Here is a 14,068-nt window from a genome sequence, read left to right on the forward strand (position 1 = left end):
TGAAGGAAAAGTTTTATATCTTTATTGGGGTGTTACCAAATGTTACATCGCAAATTTTAAATCTGTGCATTTTGTTTAAATTATACCTCAATTTTGGTTTGGCGTGGTGGTTCATGCCCGTAAACCCAGCACTTTGGGAAGCGGGTGGATCACAAGGTCAGGAGTTCAAGACCAGCCTGGCCACTATGATGAAACCCCGTCTCTACTAAAAATACATAAATTAGCCAGGCATGGTGGCATGCACCTGTAGTCCCAGCTACTCAGGAGGCTGAGGCAGAAGAACTGCTTGAACCCAAGAGGCAGAGGTTGCAATAAGACGAGATCGTGCCACTGCACTCCAGCTTTGGCGACAGAGCGAGACTCTGTCTCAAAAAGAAAAAAAAAAATTTTACCTTAATTTTTACAGATTTGAAGTACTATGTATCTACTGGATCCTAAAGTTAAACATAATCTACCATGCATAGGAAGCATCTAATGAATCTTGTTATTAAAAACCAACACAGGACATTCAGAAAGCAGATATGAAAGCTTTAATTCACCATGGGCATTTCTCCAACCATTCTGTACATTAAACTTTCATGTCTTCACACACATACATCTTTTATAAGACAGTTTTCTTACCAATACGGTACTCTGTACCATACCAACATTCCATTTAACTAGTTAAGGGTGTATTATGTATCATGAACCACTGATTAAATATAAATACAGAAGTTGAATACATACATTAGAAAGTTTAAATTTTACAAAAATTTAAGAAAGGCTAAATACCATGAAAGTTTACATGTATTCTTTAATTCTAGACACCGTATCACAGTGACAACCAATTACAATAAAATCACAATTGCTTTTAGATGACAGTACATTCAGATTTCTAATACCCAATTACTTTCATTTCTACAACGTCAACTCCATGCTGCATTTTCATTTCTATAGAGAGTAGACCAGCTTTCAGACTGCAGACCAAGTTTCTTGTGTAATAATATTACTATCTTGATCATGACCACAGGAAACCAATTTTATATTCCCTATACTATATAGAGATGAGACATTATTTGGTGTATAATATGAAACTCTTCAGTGGTGGTGTTCAAGAACATTCAAATAGTAGCTGAAAATAGGGTTTGCTAGAGCAGTCCACATATATCATTAAAAGAAAAAGGCCCAGTCAAAACACTTAGAAATAAATATATAGTACAGCCTTTCCCTCTCCCAAATACTTCCCAGGAAAAAAATTCCAAGCTGACTTCCAAAAAAAAAAAAAAACCCACAAATAAAAACAAAAACACCTCAAAAAATAAACATTATATGATATTCTGAGCAGCAATCTTCCTGAGTCTATTTTCAATTGAAGCAAATTCCGCAGCCAATACTACACTGATTCAGTATCCACACTCCAGAAGGAGTCCTTGAACATCTAGTTCATATCCCCCAAAAATGTGAAAAGACTCCTAAACACCCAAGTTATTACACAATGGGAAGCTGATATTGGCTTGTATTAAAATCCAGGTGAATATCAAACATAATCACAGCCATTTTTTAACAGTGATGCTAGAATAAGTGATGAAAGTATATGCACAGCTGTATACAGATCACTACTAAACACAGGAACAAAATGCCATTTGATGCATAGTAAATAAGCTCCCAAAAAGCCAATTTGAATATATTTATTTCATTTACGTTGATATAGTATTAGAAGGGACTGAATATAATTATGGAGACTGCTGCAAACATTTGATGTCACTAAGTAAGTGTTCTATTAAGCATCAGGCATGCACAGTAGTTACCTTTTAAAGTTTCTCATGTATATATCTTAACACATATATCTTAAGCTACAATATGTTTAAAGCATTTAGTCATTTTAAACCCAAATATTTTAATTGACCTATGTCTAAATGGAGAAAAACAAAAACTTTCTCCTGTCTCAATACCCAATGGTAATATTAAACCTTATTCCCCAAATTGATAAACTTATTTTATATATGTCATCTTTAAAATTCCAAAAATGATGAAAAGTCTTATCACTACTAAATAAGAAGTACGATTCCCCGGCAGCAGTCTACCCACCACACACTTACAGCATGCCAAGCCTTTGGGGATTATGTAAGAGTGTTGTGCTGGTGGCTACAGATGACAATAATTGAAGAGGTCAGTCTCTTCTTTTTATTCTGGATCTCCTTATTTTAAACTAAAGCTTTTCATTAATACAAATAAAAAATCTTTTTTTCTTTATTTAACTTCAATAGAAGAGTAGATAAAACTAAAAACCCTTATTGTCTCCAAGTGTGTGGCAAAATAGAAAATGTTTCAATTACATTAGGAAATCGGGTGGATAACGGAGTATAGTTATTCCACTTAAGAAGCATTCCAGTCAAATAATCACAAAAACGAATTCAGATTGCTTGGATCTTGGTCATTTATGGCTTAAAGAATTGGATTTGAAAACCACTTCAGGCTAAAATAAATGTATATGAATAATGCATAGACTGTGTACCTAGAAAATCATGCAATAAATATATGTTCTCACGTACACTGGAATCTCAGTGAAGAAAGGGGTCTGCAGGTGTGAACAGTACTGTTTCTTCACTTTAACCAAGAGACTACACACAGCAAGATACTTGCTTTTGGCCTATTCAAGATCTTATTTGCCAGGTCATCCTAATTTTCTCAGGTTGGTAAAAGCAGCCAATGTTTCAAGACACCTGTGATAAAGAAGTGACTTGCTTCAAGTGCAGGTGCCATGAAATCTGAGCTAGGCAGAACCAGACTCTCCTGACCCTGCCACCCTGCTGCAAAGTCAATTTAAAGTACCTGACTAGCTAGAGTATCAAACGGGTAAATGCTTAGAATGACCAACTGGAAATGTTTATTATAGTAGTATCTTTTTAAAAAATCTGCCCTTTAAATGCATATCATTTGAGAATTGCCAGTGAAAGAGCCACTCACTATTCTTGGTTTTGATACGCCCCTACGACATGAGAATTGAACTGAACTACAATGATTGTAATGTCATCTCTGTACATTCGAGCAAGCTCTTCAGGAAGACTAAGCATTTTGGAGAGGCGCTCATGATCAACAGTCCCAAACTCGTTGTTGCCCACAGCATGGCGAATGAGATGGGTTGCTGCATTCTGATCCTCAAATACCGAGGACATTTTGGTTCTCCTTTCTGTTAAAAGGCCGTGCATCTGTCCCAGAGTCACCTTGTAGCCACCAACAGCTATTGGCTGTTGGTGATGCATGCCAGTTAAGTACTCACCCACAATCCTAACCACATCCTGCCTATGCATAGTCTCCCACAACCCATCAGTAGCCAACACCAGAAACTTATCCTGTGGCCTTAATCGGTGGTAAGTTACCTCTGGCTCAGCAGTGAGATAAGGAGGTGTGTGATAATTAGGAGGAATAAATTTGGTATATTCATTGTCATTCAACTGGTCTGGGCCAGATTCTATCACTCTCTTTTGAAGGTCAATGCTCCATTTGAACTTTACATCTCCAAAAGCCCTAAATGGCATCAGCAAGCCAAGCAGCCGATCCTGTTTCACCACACTCTTGGCCTCACTCTTTGGATGTTCCAATTTCAGCCGTTCTAGTTCTCTTTCATTCTGAGCATTGTGGTCATTAGACAGCGTGACTGCTGACCATGAGCCGTCCTCTTCCTGCACACCCAGCATGGCTCTGCTATCGCCAGTATTGGCCACATGAAGGTCAACACCATCCACATGGGCCACACAAGCAGTGGCTCCAGAAAATGCCACTCGAAGCACCAGATAGTTGAGGAAGGAATTAGGATCACCAACTTGTGCCTCCAAGGAGATGTCATTATCAAGCCTCTTGAAAGCATTAATTAGGGCCTCCTTAACATCAATATCAGTTGACTCACCAGTGTTGAGGTCTATAAGCTCTTGCCAGTAAGTCCTCAAGCTGTTAAAGTACAATTTGGATGCCTCCTTACTAAAGTAATCATTGGGGTGCTTGTGCCACTGGAGAATGGGTAGCAGTGCCCGGCCACTCTCCACTGCATTTTCAATCTCTAGCAAAGTCTCATGGGGTAACAAAGAGACAGCAATATAATAAAAAAGTCTCTCACTGACTGCCTGGGAACAAGCACAACCTGCATGGCCATCAAAAACCCCCAAAAGCATCCCTCTGGTCTGCAGGCAGGTTGCTGCACTTCTCCGGTCCTCAATGGGCGCATTTGCAGGCAGCTGATTGCTGTCAAATCCAAGGATAGAACTGACATTTTTGCCATCAAATTCTGGCACTTTGAAACTGTATTCATTAGCTTTAAGGATGCTATTGACTTGTGGAGGTGTGAGGTAAAATTTCTGTGGTGTGGAAGCATATCTCCTTCCTTGGGTGTACTGCCACCAGTTCTCCTTTGGCCTGCAAAAGGTAGCATATGCTGGATGAGGTGTATATCTCAGTCGACTCTGAGGAACGTAGGGTGAGGAACAACAGAGATGTTTGTGGTGGCAGTAACATGCAGTGCCATAGATCCTGCTCAGTTCACAGTTACGGATCAGAGGAAAAAACAGTTGAGTTGGTGCTGGCATGGCATCAGAGAACAGTGGCAGGCTGGAACTTCTGACTGGGATTCCTAGACAGCAAATTAGACAGATGTACACAAAGAAAAGAGTTACATTTCAGGATACTTAATCTAGCTTTGCCTTCATAACAAATATTAAGCAAGTCAATCTACATGCTAAGCCTTTGTTAGAAGGTACTACATTTTATACACACATCATGTACTATTTCTACAGGGTGTATTCTGGTAGGCACAACTCCCAATTATTCGTGGAACCAGGACTGAACTCCTGGCTCCTGTACTCAAACTTCAATTTTCTCTTTTCTTTGTTCTTCTTTGTGCAGTACAAACTGTGCAGAATGTACAACAGATTTGGCTGGGGAAAGCTGAGGAGATGAAGGTTATATAACATTATGCAGTAGCAGTCTACCTGACCAATCATCCTTCTATCTCCCTATCCTTAAAAAATGCCTTGAAATCTCCCATTTTACACAGGGACTTCTTCAATTTATGAAGATCCTTTACATAGACCTGTGGTCAATTTTGGCATGATTACACATGGCTATGATCAAAAGTGTTAAGATGCAGCCCAAACATATGTATATTCATAAATTACTGCCACCAGTTCTCCTTTGGCCTGCAAAAGGTAGCATATGCTGGATGCTATGCTGGTGTGTATCTCAGTCGACTCTGAGGAATGTAGGGTGAGGAACAACAGAGACGTTTGTACATCATATACATATTTTACTATAGTAATATGCATTGTAACATACACAGAAAAATTTCTACATAATTAAATAAAAAAAGAAATTCCAGTATTTCTCTCCTGTACCCCAGTAGATGGTCTTGCAAAACTTGCTTCTCTAGACCACTGTGGCAATTTGCCAGGCTAATGGGCATAGGTCTGCCACCAACTCCCAAATAATCTTGGAAAAGTCAGCTCACATCTTTGAGTCTCACTCTTCTAACTTGTAAATGAACACAATGGAACAGATGCTATCTAAGGCTTTTCTAGGATTCATGCCTTTATGCTTATGGAAGTGAGGCTTTGAAATAAAATTCAGGTTTCATTTATTCACTGTTGAATTCTACCGTGCCATTCATGATTTAAAAAAAAAAAAAAAAAAGTTTAAGTATTGTAGTAGCTCTAAAGCTTTGTTAGTAACATAAATGACTTCAGTCCTAGAACTTAATTTACCTACTAACAATGTCCCCTGCTTAGCAGCCATAAGGAAAAACCATGTAAGTATTTTCATCTACTATGGATCCAAAGTAGAATTAACCCCTAGAAAAATGTTTTCTTGGATATGGTAATTACTGTGATTTCATCATTACACAATGTCTACCAATATACACACACTGAAACATCACAGTGTATCCCATAAATATATACTATTATGTGTCAATTGTAAATTTAAAATAAATTTCAAAAAACCAAAAATGTTTTTTCTCACATTAAAGAAAAAAAAAAAGGTATTTATTTGCTCCAGGAAAGCAGTATAGTCAAATAATAGTCTAAGGTTTGGATTGAAAAGGTACAGCAATATAATTACAAACTTTAAAAAAATCCTATCACTCACTATATGCACTGAAAATAATTTCTGGGCATTTATTTGGAAAATTTAATAAATATATCATTAATCTAGATAATTCAAGCAAGAAAAAAATCCCTCTTCTTCCTCAATAAAATATATTTTCCCTGAATTCTTGAGATACTGCTTCAAAATAGTCTTTTGGACTACAAAGAAACACACTTTAGAAATACTTTAAATAAACAAATGCAATAAACAAAAAGGAACATGGAAAATAAAACCATCTGAGTTAATAGCAACTATTCCTTCCCAGGGCTAAACTCATTAAGAAACAAAAGAATTTACAAATATCATAGCAAGTGTTAGCTATATATTATTTTCATATACATTTTTTGAAGAATAATTTGAGAAAAAGTGATAAACTGGGGTAGCGGGAAGCAAAGAAAACTAAACACCGAATAATCACTGATTCTTGTTTGCTTCTGTAAAAAGCACTACATAAGCCAGCCACACAGATTCTCTTCTGCAAGTAGCATAAAGTACCATCATTTTAACTGCACTATCTAAGAAGGGATTTGTTTACGGAAATGAAGACAAGATCAGGCAATAGAAAGTAATGGCTATAATTTTGGAAATAAGAATCTGTAACTAAATAAGTATTCTGAAATGCACTAATGAAAAACAGAAATTCCAGAAAAACAGGAATCCATCAGGAGTAACCATTTAAATAAAAGCACTTCAAACTGAATACCTGAAAGTCATCCAGAGGTTAAGTGTACATGACTGAGCCAGAAGATGTGCTCAAATGTTGGGCCACATGACAGCGGCTTCCACACTTAAACCGTATCTCTTTTTAGGTTTGCACGCAGAAAGCATATCAACTCATTTTGTGCTTTGTATAAAGGTTTCCTATCATTAAAAATGTAAACGAACGTAATCTTAATGAAAACAATTTTTCTTCATAATTTTATGACTGCATTTGCTCTTTCTTTAAAACTTAAGAATCTTACAGAAAAAAAAAAGAAAAAGAAAATGTGCCTCTATGGAATGTAAATTGACTCAAAATACTATTTGTGTATGGGGGAGGGAGGGTTGACAGATGCATAACAGTGTTTGATTGTCTGAGGAATAACAAATCCAGGAAACCTGCACTTTACTTAAATTCCTTTGCTTCGTCATTTTTCTGGGTGTGTGGCGGGGGGACGGGGGGAGGAGTTGGAGTGCAATGGCGTGATCTCGGCTCACTGCAACCTCTGCCTCCCGGGTTTAAGCGATTCTCCCGCCTCAGCCTCCCGAGTAGCTGGGATTACCACGCCCGGATAATTCTGTATTTTCAGTAGAGATGGGGTTTCACCATGTTGGTCAGGTTGGTTTCCAACTCCTGACCTCAGGCCATCCACCCGCCTCAGCCTCCCAAAGTGCTGGGGTTACAGGGATGAGCCACCGCATCCGGCTTGGTTTGACATCTTTTCTACTTTTGTAGTTCACTGCAAAATGAATGAAATCTAGTGACAAAAAGCTAATGATTCACACAGCAGGTGCTTTTAATAATACTTATATTCAAACATCAAACAAATTCTCCACTACATTTTTCTTTCGAGGCAAAAGTTCTTGCGATTAAAAACAAAAAAAGAGAGTGAATTTTATTGACTGTATCTTTCAGTTATGCAGAGGCTTAGCACATGGACTGAGATTATATCCTAATGCCCCAACTCCTAACATGCCTTCAAAAGACAAAATTCCTAGGGAAGTTGGAATTTATGAAAACTGTGCTGTGATCAATGAGCGTTCTATCCTCATCGGTACAAGTGATATATTCTCTCCATCAGATCAGATACCCTTGGGAGTCAAAGTACTTTAAAATGCTTTCATAAACAATAAGTGAGCACTGGAAAACTCTTAATTATCCTTCAGAATATCCACTGATACAACAAGAAAACCCTCTACATCAAAACTTTTGCTGACAAGCTTGTTAAATTAGTGTAGAAGGCTCTTGATCAGGCAATAAGAACAGCATCCAGGTACAACTGTTGGTAAAACAGAGCAGTGTCAAATTTTCAAGTTATTCCTGATCACAATTTTCACGGAAAAGTTCCTATTCCATGATCTAGACTCAGCCACGTTATACGCAGCATCTTCGTCCCAGGCAGATTTGGCTGATTTTGCCAATGACTAAGAAAGAAAGATGCACTGCAACCAGAAACAGGAAAGAGACCCATCCATTCTTACTGATGTGCTTAGCAGAGCCTGTGCCAAGACATTTTTTCGACTCCATCAATAGACCTACGGACCAAATTAATTAGCAAACGCTATTAAGGCACCGACTCCGGAGCCCTTTAGCTTTGCAAAGCTTCTGATGTAAATGAAAAAGAAAAGCTATGCTAATCATTTAATGTGTCAGAACCCCAGTTTATGTAATCCGATTGCATTAAACACTCTACCTAAAGACCATCCACGATTTTTCAACATTTTTCTGGAAATGCCTAGCCATTTCACAGCTCCTGCTATCTTTTTACATGAATGAAGAATGATACGAAGCACCAAGCCAGTACCTGTTTGATTAGTTTCCTTTGTCGCTACCTGAAAAATTGCACTCACAAAGGCATCAAAGCTCTCCCAATCCAAGACGCCCTTGTTCCTTTTTCCAATCTATCTCATCCCTTAATACAACGCTGACCCACCTAAAACCATCCATACACAAAAATCTGTCACCATCCTTCCTGGGTACCCAACGCAGGTAGTTAAGTGAATACCTACCAATTCGTCTGGGCCCGGGACACACACACATTCTCCTGTCATCACAACACGGAGCCGACAACATCCACAACCCGCGCGGGCAGCAGCAGCGACAGCAGCACCGGCCCATTGAAAGCAAGGCAGAGATGCTCATTAGAGGAGGCGGCGGCGGGGAGGCGGGAGCGGAGGAGGGGCGAGGTCTCGCTCCAGCCCGGTGAATGGGCTGGGAGGGGGGAAGAGAATGGAGGAGGGATAAAGGGGTGGAGAGAACAAGGAAGCCAACCAAACCAACCACCCCGCAGGGGAGGCAGAGCCACAGCCCAAGACAGCGCGGCCCAGGCGCGAGCAGGGGCGCGCCCCTAGGGCCAGCCCCTCCATCCAGTCGGGGCGCGAAGCCCATGGACGCGTACGGCAGCCCCGCCCGCTGCCCGCCCAGTCCTGTCCCGCCCCGCCCGGCCCGGCCCCACGGGTGCCCGCTTCAGTCCAGACTAACAGGGACCGGCCGGCGGCAAGCTGCCAGCGGGGCCAGCCCGGACCCGGAGTGCATCAGGGAGACACTCAGGCAGAGCCGCAGCCCTACAGCCTCCCCGGAGCTCGCACTGCCGCGGTCCCCGCGGCGCCCTTGGTGCTGACAGCCGGTGCGCAGAGGCCGGAAGACGCTAGGGCTGCCCGGCGGCCCCGCCCCCGCCCCGAGCCCCCAGCCCCCAGCCCCCAGCCCCCCGACGGCCCCCAGCGCCACCGCTCCCGCCCTACAGCCCCGACCCCCCGGTGCGCACCTGGCGCTCCAGGGCTCGTCCCGCCCTCCGCACGCCCGCGGCCGCCGATCCGCGAGTACGCCCGGCGCCCCCTCACAACTTTGGACGGGTGGAGGATCCCGGACGGGGCGCCTCGTGGCCGGGAGTAGGGAATACGAACCGGGCACCGCAGGAAACCAAACGATTGTCCCGAGGAGGAGGGGGCAACAACGACGCCGCCGCTCCGCGCTTTTTCCACTCAGCCCCGTGCAGCTCCCGGAGCGCGGGCCCTCGCCCCCAGCCGGCCCACTCTGCTCCTCTACCCTGCGGGGCCGCCACCCCGCCCCGCCCGCACGTTCGGGCTGGAGTGCTTCCCGCCTCCCGATTGGCTGCGCAGTGGCGAGTGGGCGGGAAGGCGGAGAGGGCCGCGGCCGGGGGTGGGGCGGGGGCGGAAGAGGAGCGCGCTCCTTGCCAGCTTTGTGACGTCACGGGGGTCAGACAATCCCTTCCATTCGGCGCGAGCCGCCCATTGGTTCCCCGGGCCCGCCTCACGTGACCCCTCCCTTTAGCGGGTGGAAGGTGTGGCTGTGCGGCGCTAGGCGGTGGTCTGTGGATCCGGGCGGCGTTGGCGGAGCAGGCTCCGGGATCGGGAGAGGGGAGGCGCCTGGACCGGCTCCAACGTCTTCGTGTGCGTGGGGCGCGAGGAACGGGCTGCTCCCCTGGCGTGCAGGCTTCCTCGAATCCCTTGCATCTCGGCGGGGATGCGGTGGTGTGGGTGGCCGGCCCAGCGGCCAAGCCTCCCCCGCGCCTCGCAGTTGGGTGGGGGCTTCCCAGGGTAGGCTACCGGAGCGGCTCTCAGCCTCACGGGAATCTCAACTCCCTGCGGCTCACCGCAGCCTGCGGTACAAGGCGTAGCAAAGAACCTCGAGAGTAGCTGTTGCTTCGTTCATTTGATGTGTTGCAGATTTTAGAAGCATTAACGCCCATCATGTTTTCTGTCGTCCCAGGGAGAGGAAGCAGGTGTAGACAGCAGCAAGACGGAACTGTGATGAGGGAATTCTCTCTGTAGCATAGATGAGTGCTCACGTTCTCCGAGGAGTTTTGAAATCAATATTGGCCCCGTTGCCCTGAATGGTTACAAGGAAAGAACACTGGACTTGGAGTCAGAAGACCTTCATCCAAGTCATTCCCTGCTCTAAGTCCCATTTCTGCTCCATGAGATTGTTTCCACCTCAGATGAGATTAGACTTAAGGTGGCATTGGTATTGGCTGTGGGAAAACGGAAGATATCTCGAGGGCTCTTCAGTGACTTCCATCCATACATCCCTTTTACGGGATAGTGGCTTCTAAGAGCTTCCTTGGAGATGGCAGGTAGAGCATTGCACTTATCTTCCCTAGTGTTCACCAATAAGTTGACTTTGATTTATTACACATAACTTATTACTAGCCAGTCAGGTTTACAAAATGATGTGGAGTGAATTACCTGATGTTTATGTAATAAAAAACGTCATATACCCAAACTGGTCCTTTTTAACTCCTGGATCTTTCAAGTTGCTGTATTCTCTGTTCTCTAAATAAACTAGAGGAGACTCTTTCTGCCCATTCCCAGATTGCCCATGGAACTTTTGTGGCTAGTCTGGCCTTCACCCCAGTTTTTACAGGTCCATCTGCCTCCCTTCATCCTCTCCTTTTTGCTTCTCAAATGGGCTTCCCATAAATTTGCAAGTATTCTTCACTGCCCTTTTCCTATTATTTAATTTATGTATCTGGTTTCTTCTTCATAGATGCATAGGGTGGTGTAGCCTAGTGATTAAGAGTGCAGCTGGAGCCAGGCTGGCTTGGTTCCATTCCCAGCTCTGAAGCTTTCTGTGTGGTCATGGGCAACTCTGCATGGCTCAGTTCTCTCATATGTAAGATAAAAATGTAAAAAGTAATGACAGGGCTGTATTAAGAGAGTTGACATATATAGCTTGCTAAGAAAGTGCATAGCATGTAGTGTTATTAAGTGTTAGCTATTCTTGATATTATCGACATGTCCAGGTCAGTGTTTTAGATTAAGAACTCCTGGCAAGTAGGAGACCCAGGCCCCCAAGTGCATTATATTCTGTAGTTAGGTACTAATAAGTTATTAAAAGAATGGAGAATCTTAGAACCTTAGAATATCTGTTTAAATTCATTTATACGTAGGATCTCTGCCTCTTAACCCTTACTTTGTGGACATAGAGACTGTAGCAGGATGAGCCGCAGACAAAACTCCTGAGACACCGGATTAAGGAAGAGGTTTTCTGTCTTAAGAGCCGAGCTCTCCGAAAAAGAAATACGTGGCCTTTTTAAAGTCTTACAGTTTTAAGGGATCCACGTGAAAGGGTCGTGATAAATCAAGCAAGCGTGGGAAACATGACTGGGGACTACATGCATCAGCTAACAGAACAGAAAGTTTTACAATGCTTTTTTCGTATAGTGTCTGGAATTTACAGATAACACAAGTAGTTTAGGCCAGGGGTTGATGTTATAATTATTACTTTGTTTAACTCCTAGGGCCGGGTGGTGGTGCCAAGGTTGTCTGGCTATATATCTTAATTTTGTTTCTTTCTCGCTTTCCTCCTGTCTTGTGAAGTAGGCAAGGTGGGGGGAGGAGGGCAGCCGGACTAGTAGTGGTCTCCTCCCTTAAGACCACTTAACTGAAGCTATGAGATGAATTTTAAGAGTTTCTGCTTTATGACCCAGAAATGAAGTACATACTAGACTTCTCTGTTGTCTTACCAGCTTTTTCCTGGCCAGGCTTGGTGGGCTCCTGCCTGTAATCCCAGCATTTTGGGAGGCTGGGACGGAAGAATTGCTTGAGCCCAGAGACCAACCTGAGCAACACAGTGAGACCTCATCTCTACAAAAATTTTTTTAAAAAATTATCTGGGTGTGGTGGTGCACGCCTGTAGTCTCAGCTACTCAGAAGGCTTGCTTGATCCTAGGAAGCCAAGGCTGCTGTAGCTTTACTGCACTCCAGCCTAGACGACTACACAAGTCCCTGTCTCAAAAAAAAAAACAAAAAACAAAAAACATTTTTTTAAATGGTCGTGAAATAGAGTAGTAAGAATCCAACATCCAGGCCAGATGTGGTGGCTCACGCCTATAATCCCAGCACTTTGGGAGGCTGAGGCGGGTGGATTGCTTGAGGGCAGGAGTTTGAGACCAGCCTGGCCAACATGGTGAAACCCTGTCTCTACTAAAAACACAAAGAATTAGCTGGGTGTGGTGGTGGGCATCTGTAATCACAGCTACTCGGGAGGCTGAGGCAGGAGAATTGCTTGAACCTGGGAGATGGAGGTTGCAGTGAGCCGAGATTGCAGCACTGCACTCCAGCCTGGGCAACAGAGTGAGACTCCGTCTCCAAAAAAAAAAAGAATCCAACATCCATATCAAATGACCTCTTCAAAGCTGTTACCTTAGTAGCAACCCTTATTCCACACTGACATTGCCATTATTCAGAGCACTTTTAAAACTCCCTTTTCAAATTGTTTTCAGATCTGCACAGGAAACTCCAACCTGTTTTACTATAACCAACACTTTGGTTTTATACCAGAATAGTATTGATTCCCCATCTTATTCTTCTTAGTTCTAAATGACCTGGATATTTCTAAAAATAACACCCACTCTCAAAAAAACTGGTATTTGCCACCACTAAATATAGTCAAAAGAATTTTGACATAAGTATTGAATGCCAAGGTATTTTTGAAATCAGAATAAAGCCTAAAGTGATGGCTTTGAAATAATCTCATTTACAGGTATAAGTTTTGTCCTCTGGTTGTAAAGTTGTATAGTTCAGTGAGAGGTATATATAAATAAACTACCCTTATGCAAAGGTACCAACCGCTGGTACAACTGGAGAAGATTCTTTAGTATCTCAACCTTGATTCTCCTCTGGCCTGGCTTTGTTCCTGTTTCTAGATGGAGCTCCATTTAGCCACCCAATGGGCTTGCTTCAAAAGTACTGTTCGTTATCACATGGCCATCTGGCCAGGGTCAGGACAGGTCCTTGGGTTTACTGCGTTGACCCCAGGCTGTCTTAGCCACCAGAGCACCTGTTGATACCTCAACATTGGAAAGTGTTGAAAAGCAGCACTGAAACAACCCAGGATCGTTTGTCGAGAAGGTAGGGAAGGAGAGAGGAAGGGGCTTCAAAAATAGTATGGTACTAAGAAAGCACTGTGCAAAATCACCTGTTTACACAAATGCTTTCTGTGATAATCAAAAATGCAATGACATTTCCTGAATGTGAACCTTAACATTTAGTCATCTATTTGCCCTAGGACAGATTCGAAAATGAGCAATGCTTGACCAGATTGGCCTGATGTTCTTGTGGGCAGGTGGTAAGACCCTTAGACCCTTAGGGGTATTGGAGGTTAGCTTTGACAACATTGAGATGATCCAGCAGTCTTAGTGGTGCCAGCCAAGAAGCTTAAAATAGATCTGCATGTGGGTCTGAGATGCTCTTACCCTGATGGTTACTGATTTACTGTGGCCTTTGCCAAAATCAG

The 14,068-nt window shown here is 43.2% G+C and overlaps 1 protein-coding gene and 1 long non-coding RNA gene across 8 annotated transcripts; one reads left to right on the forward strand and one right to left on the reverse strand.

Moving 5' to 3' along the window:
* Positions 1-515: 515 nt before the first annotated feature.
* On the reverse strand, positions 516-9,872 carry LOC105497250 (pyruvate dehydrogenase phosphatase catalytic subunit 1). 7 transcript variants are annotated; one of them, XM_011768226.2, is made up of 3 exons: positions 9,715-9,871; positions 8,821-8,855; positions 516-4,603 (listed from the first exon to the last, which is right to left on the reverse strand). In XM_011768226.2, exons 2-3 carry the CDS (start codon positions 8,849-8,851, stop codon positions 2,946-2,948), a joined length of 1,689 nt encoding a protein of 562 aa, XP_011766528.1. In that variant the 5' UTR covers positions 8,852-8,855; positions 9,715-9,871; the 3' UTR covers positions 516-2,945. The 7 variants fall into 7 exon arrangements, with proteins under 7 accessions (XP_011766528.1, XP_011766529.1, XP_011766530.1 ...); XM_011768227.2 differs by having other exon boundaries at positions 9,576-9,871; XM_011768228.2 differs by lacking the exon at positions 9,715-9,871 and adding an exon at positions 9,293-9,308.
* A 212-nt stretch (positions 9,873-10,084) lies between these two features.
* On the forward strand, positions 10,085-11,136 carry LOC112429398 (uncharacterized). Its single transcript, XR_003021594.2, has 2 exons — positions 10,085-10,221; positions 10,541-11,136. It is a non-coding gene; the product is annotated as an uncharacterized lncRNA (long non-coding RNA).
* Positions 11,137-14,068: the final 2,932 nt, after the last annotated feature.

The sequence above is a fragment of the Macaca nemestrina genome, chromosome 8 (assembly GCF_043159975.1).
Source record: "Macaca nemestrina isolate mMacNem1 chromosome 8, mMacNem.hap1, whole genome shotgun sequence".
In the NCBI taxonomy this organism is placed as follows: Eukaryota; Metazoa; Chordata; class Mammalia; order Primates; family Cercopithecidae; genus Macaca; species Macaca nemestrina.

Excerpts from the sequence above, each read along its gene's own strand:
- LOC105497250 (XM_024797721.2), bottom strand. The coding sequence starts at position 8,953 with ATGAGCATCTCTGCCTTGCTTTCAATGGGCCGGTGCTGCTGTCGCTGC. Across the intron at positions 4,604-8,820 it reads TCCCGGGCCCAGACGAATTG|GAATCCCAGTCAGAAGTTCC; the intron begins GTAGGTATTCAC and ends TTTGCTGTCTAG.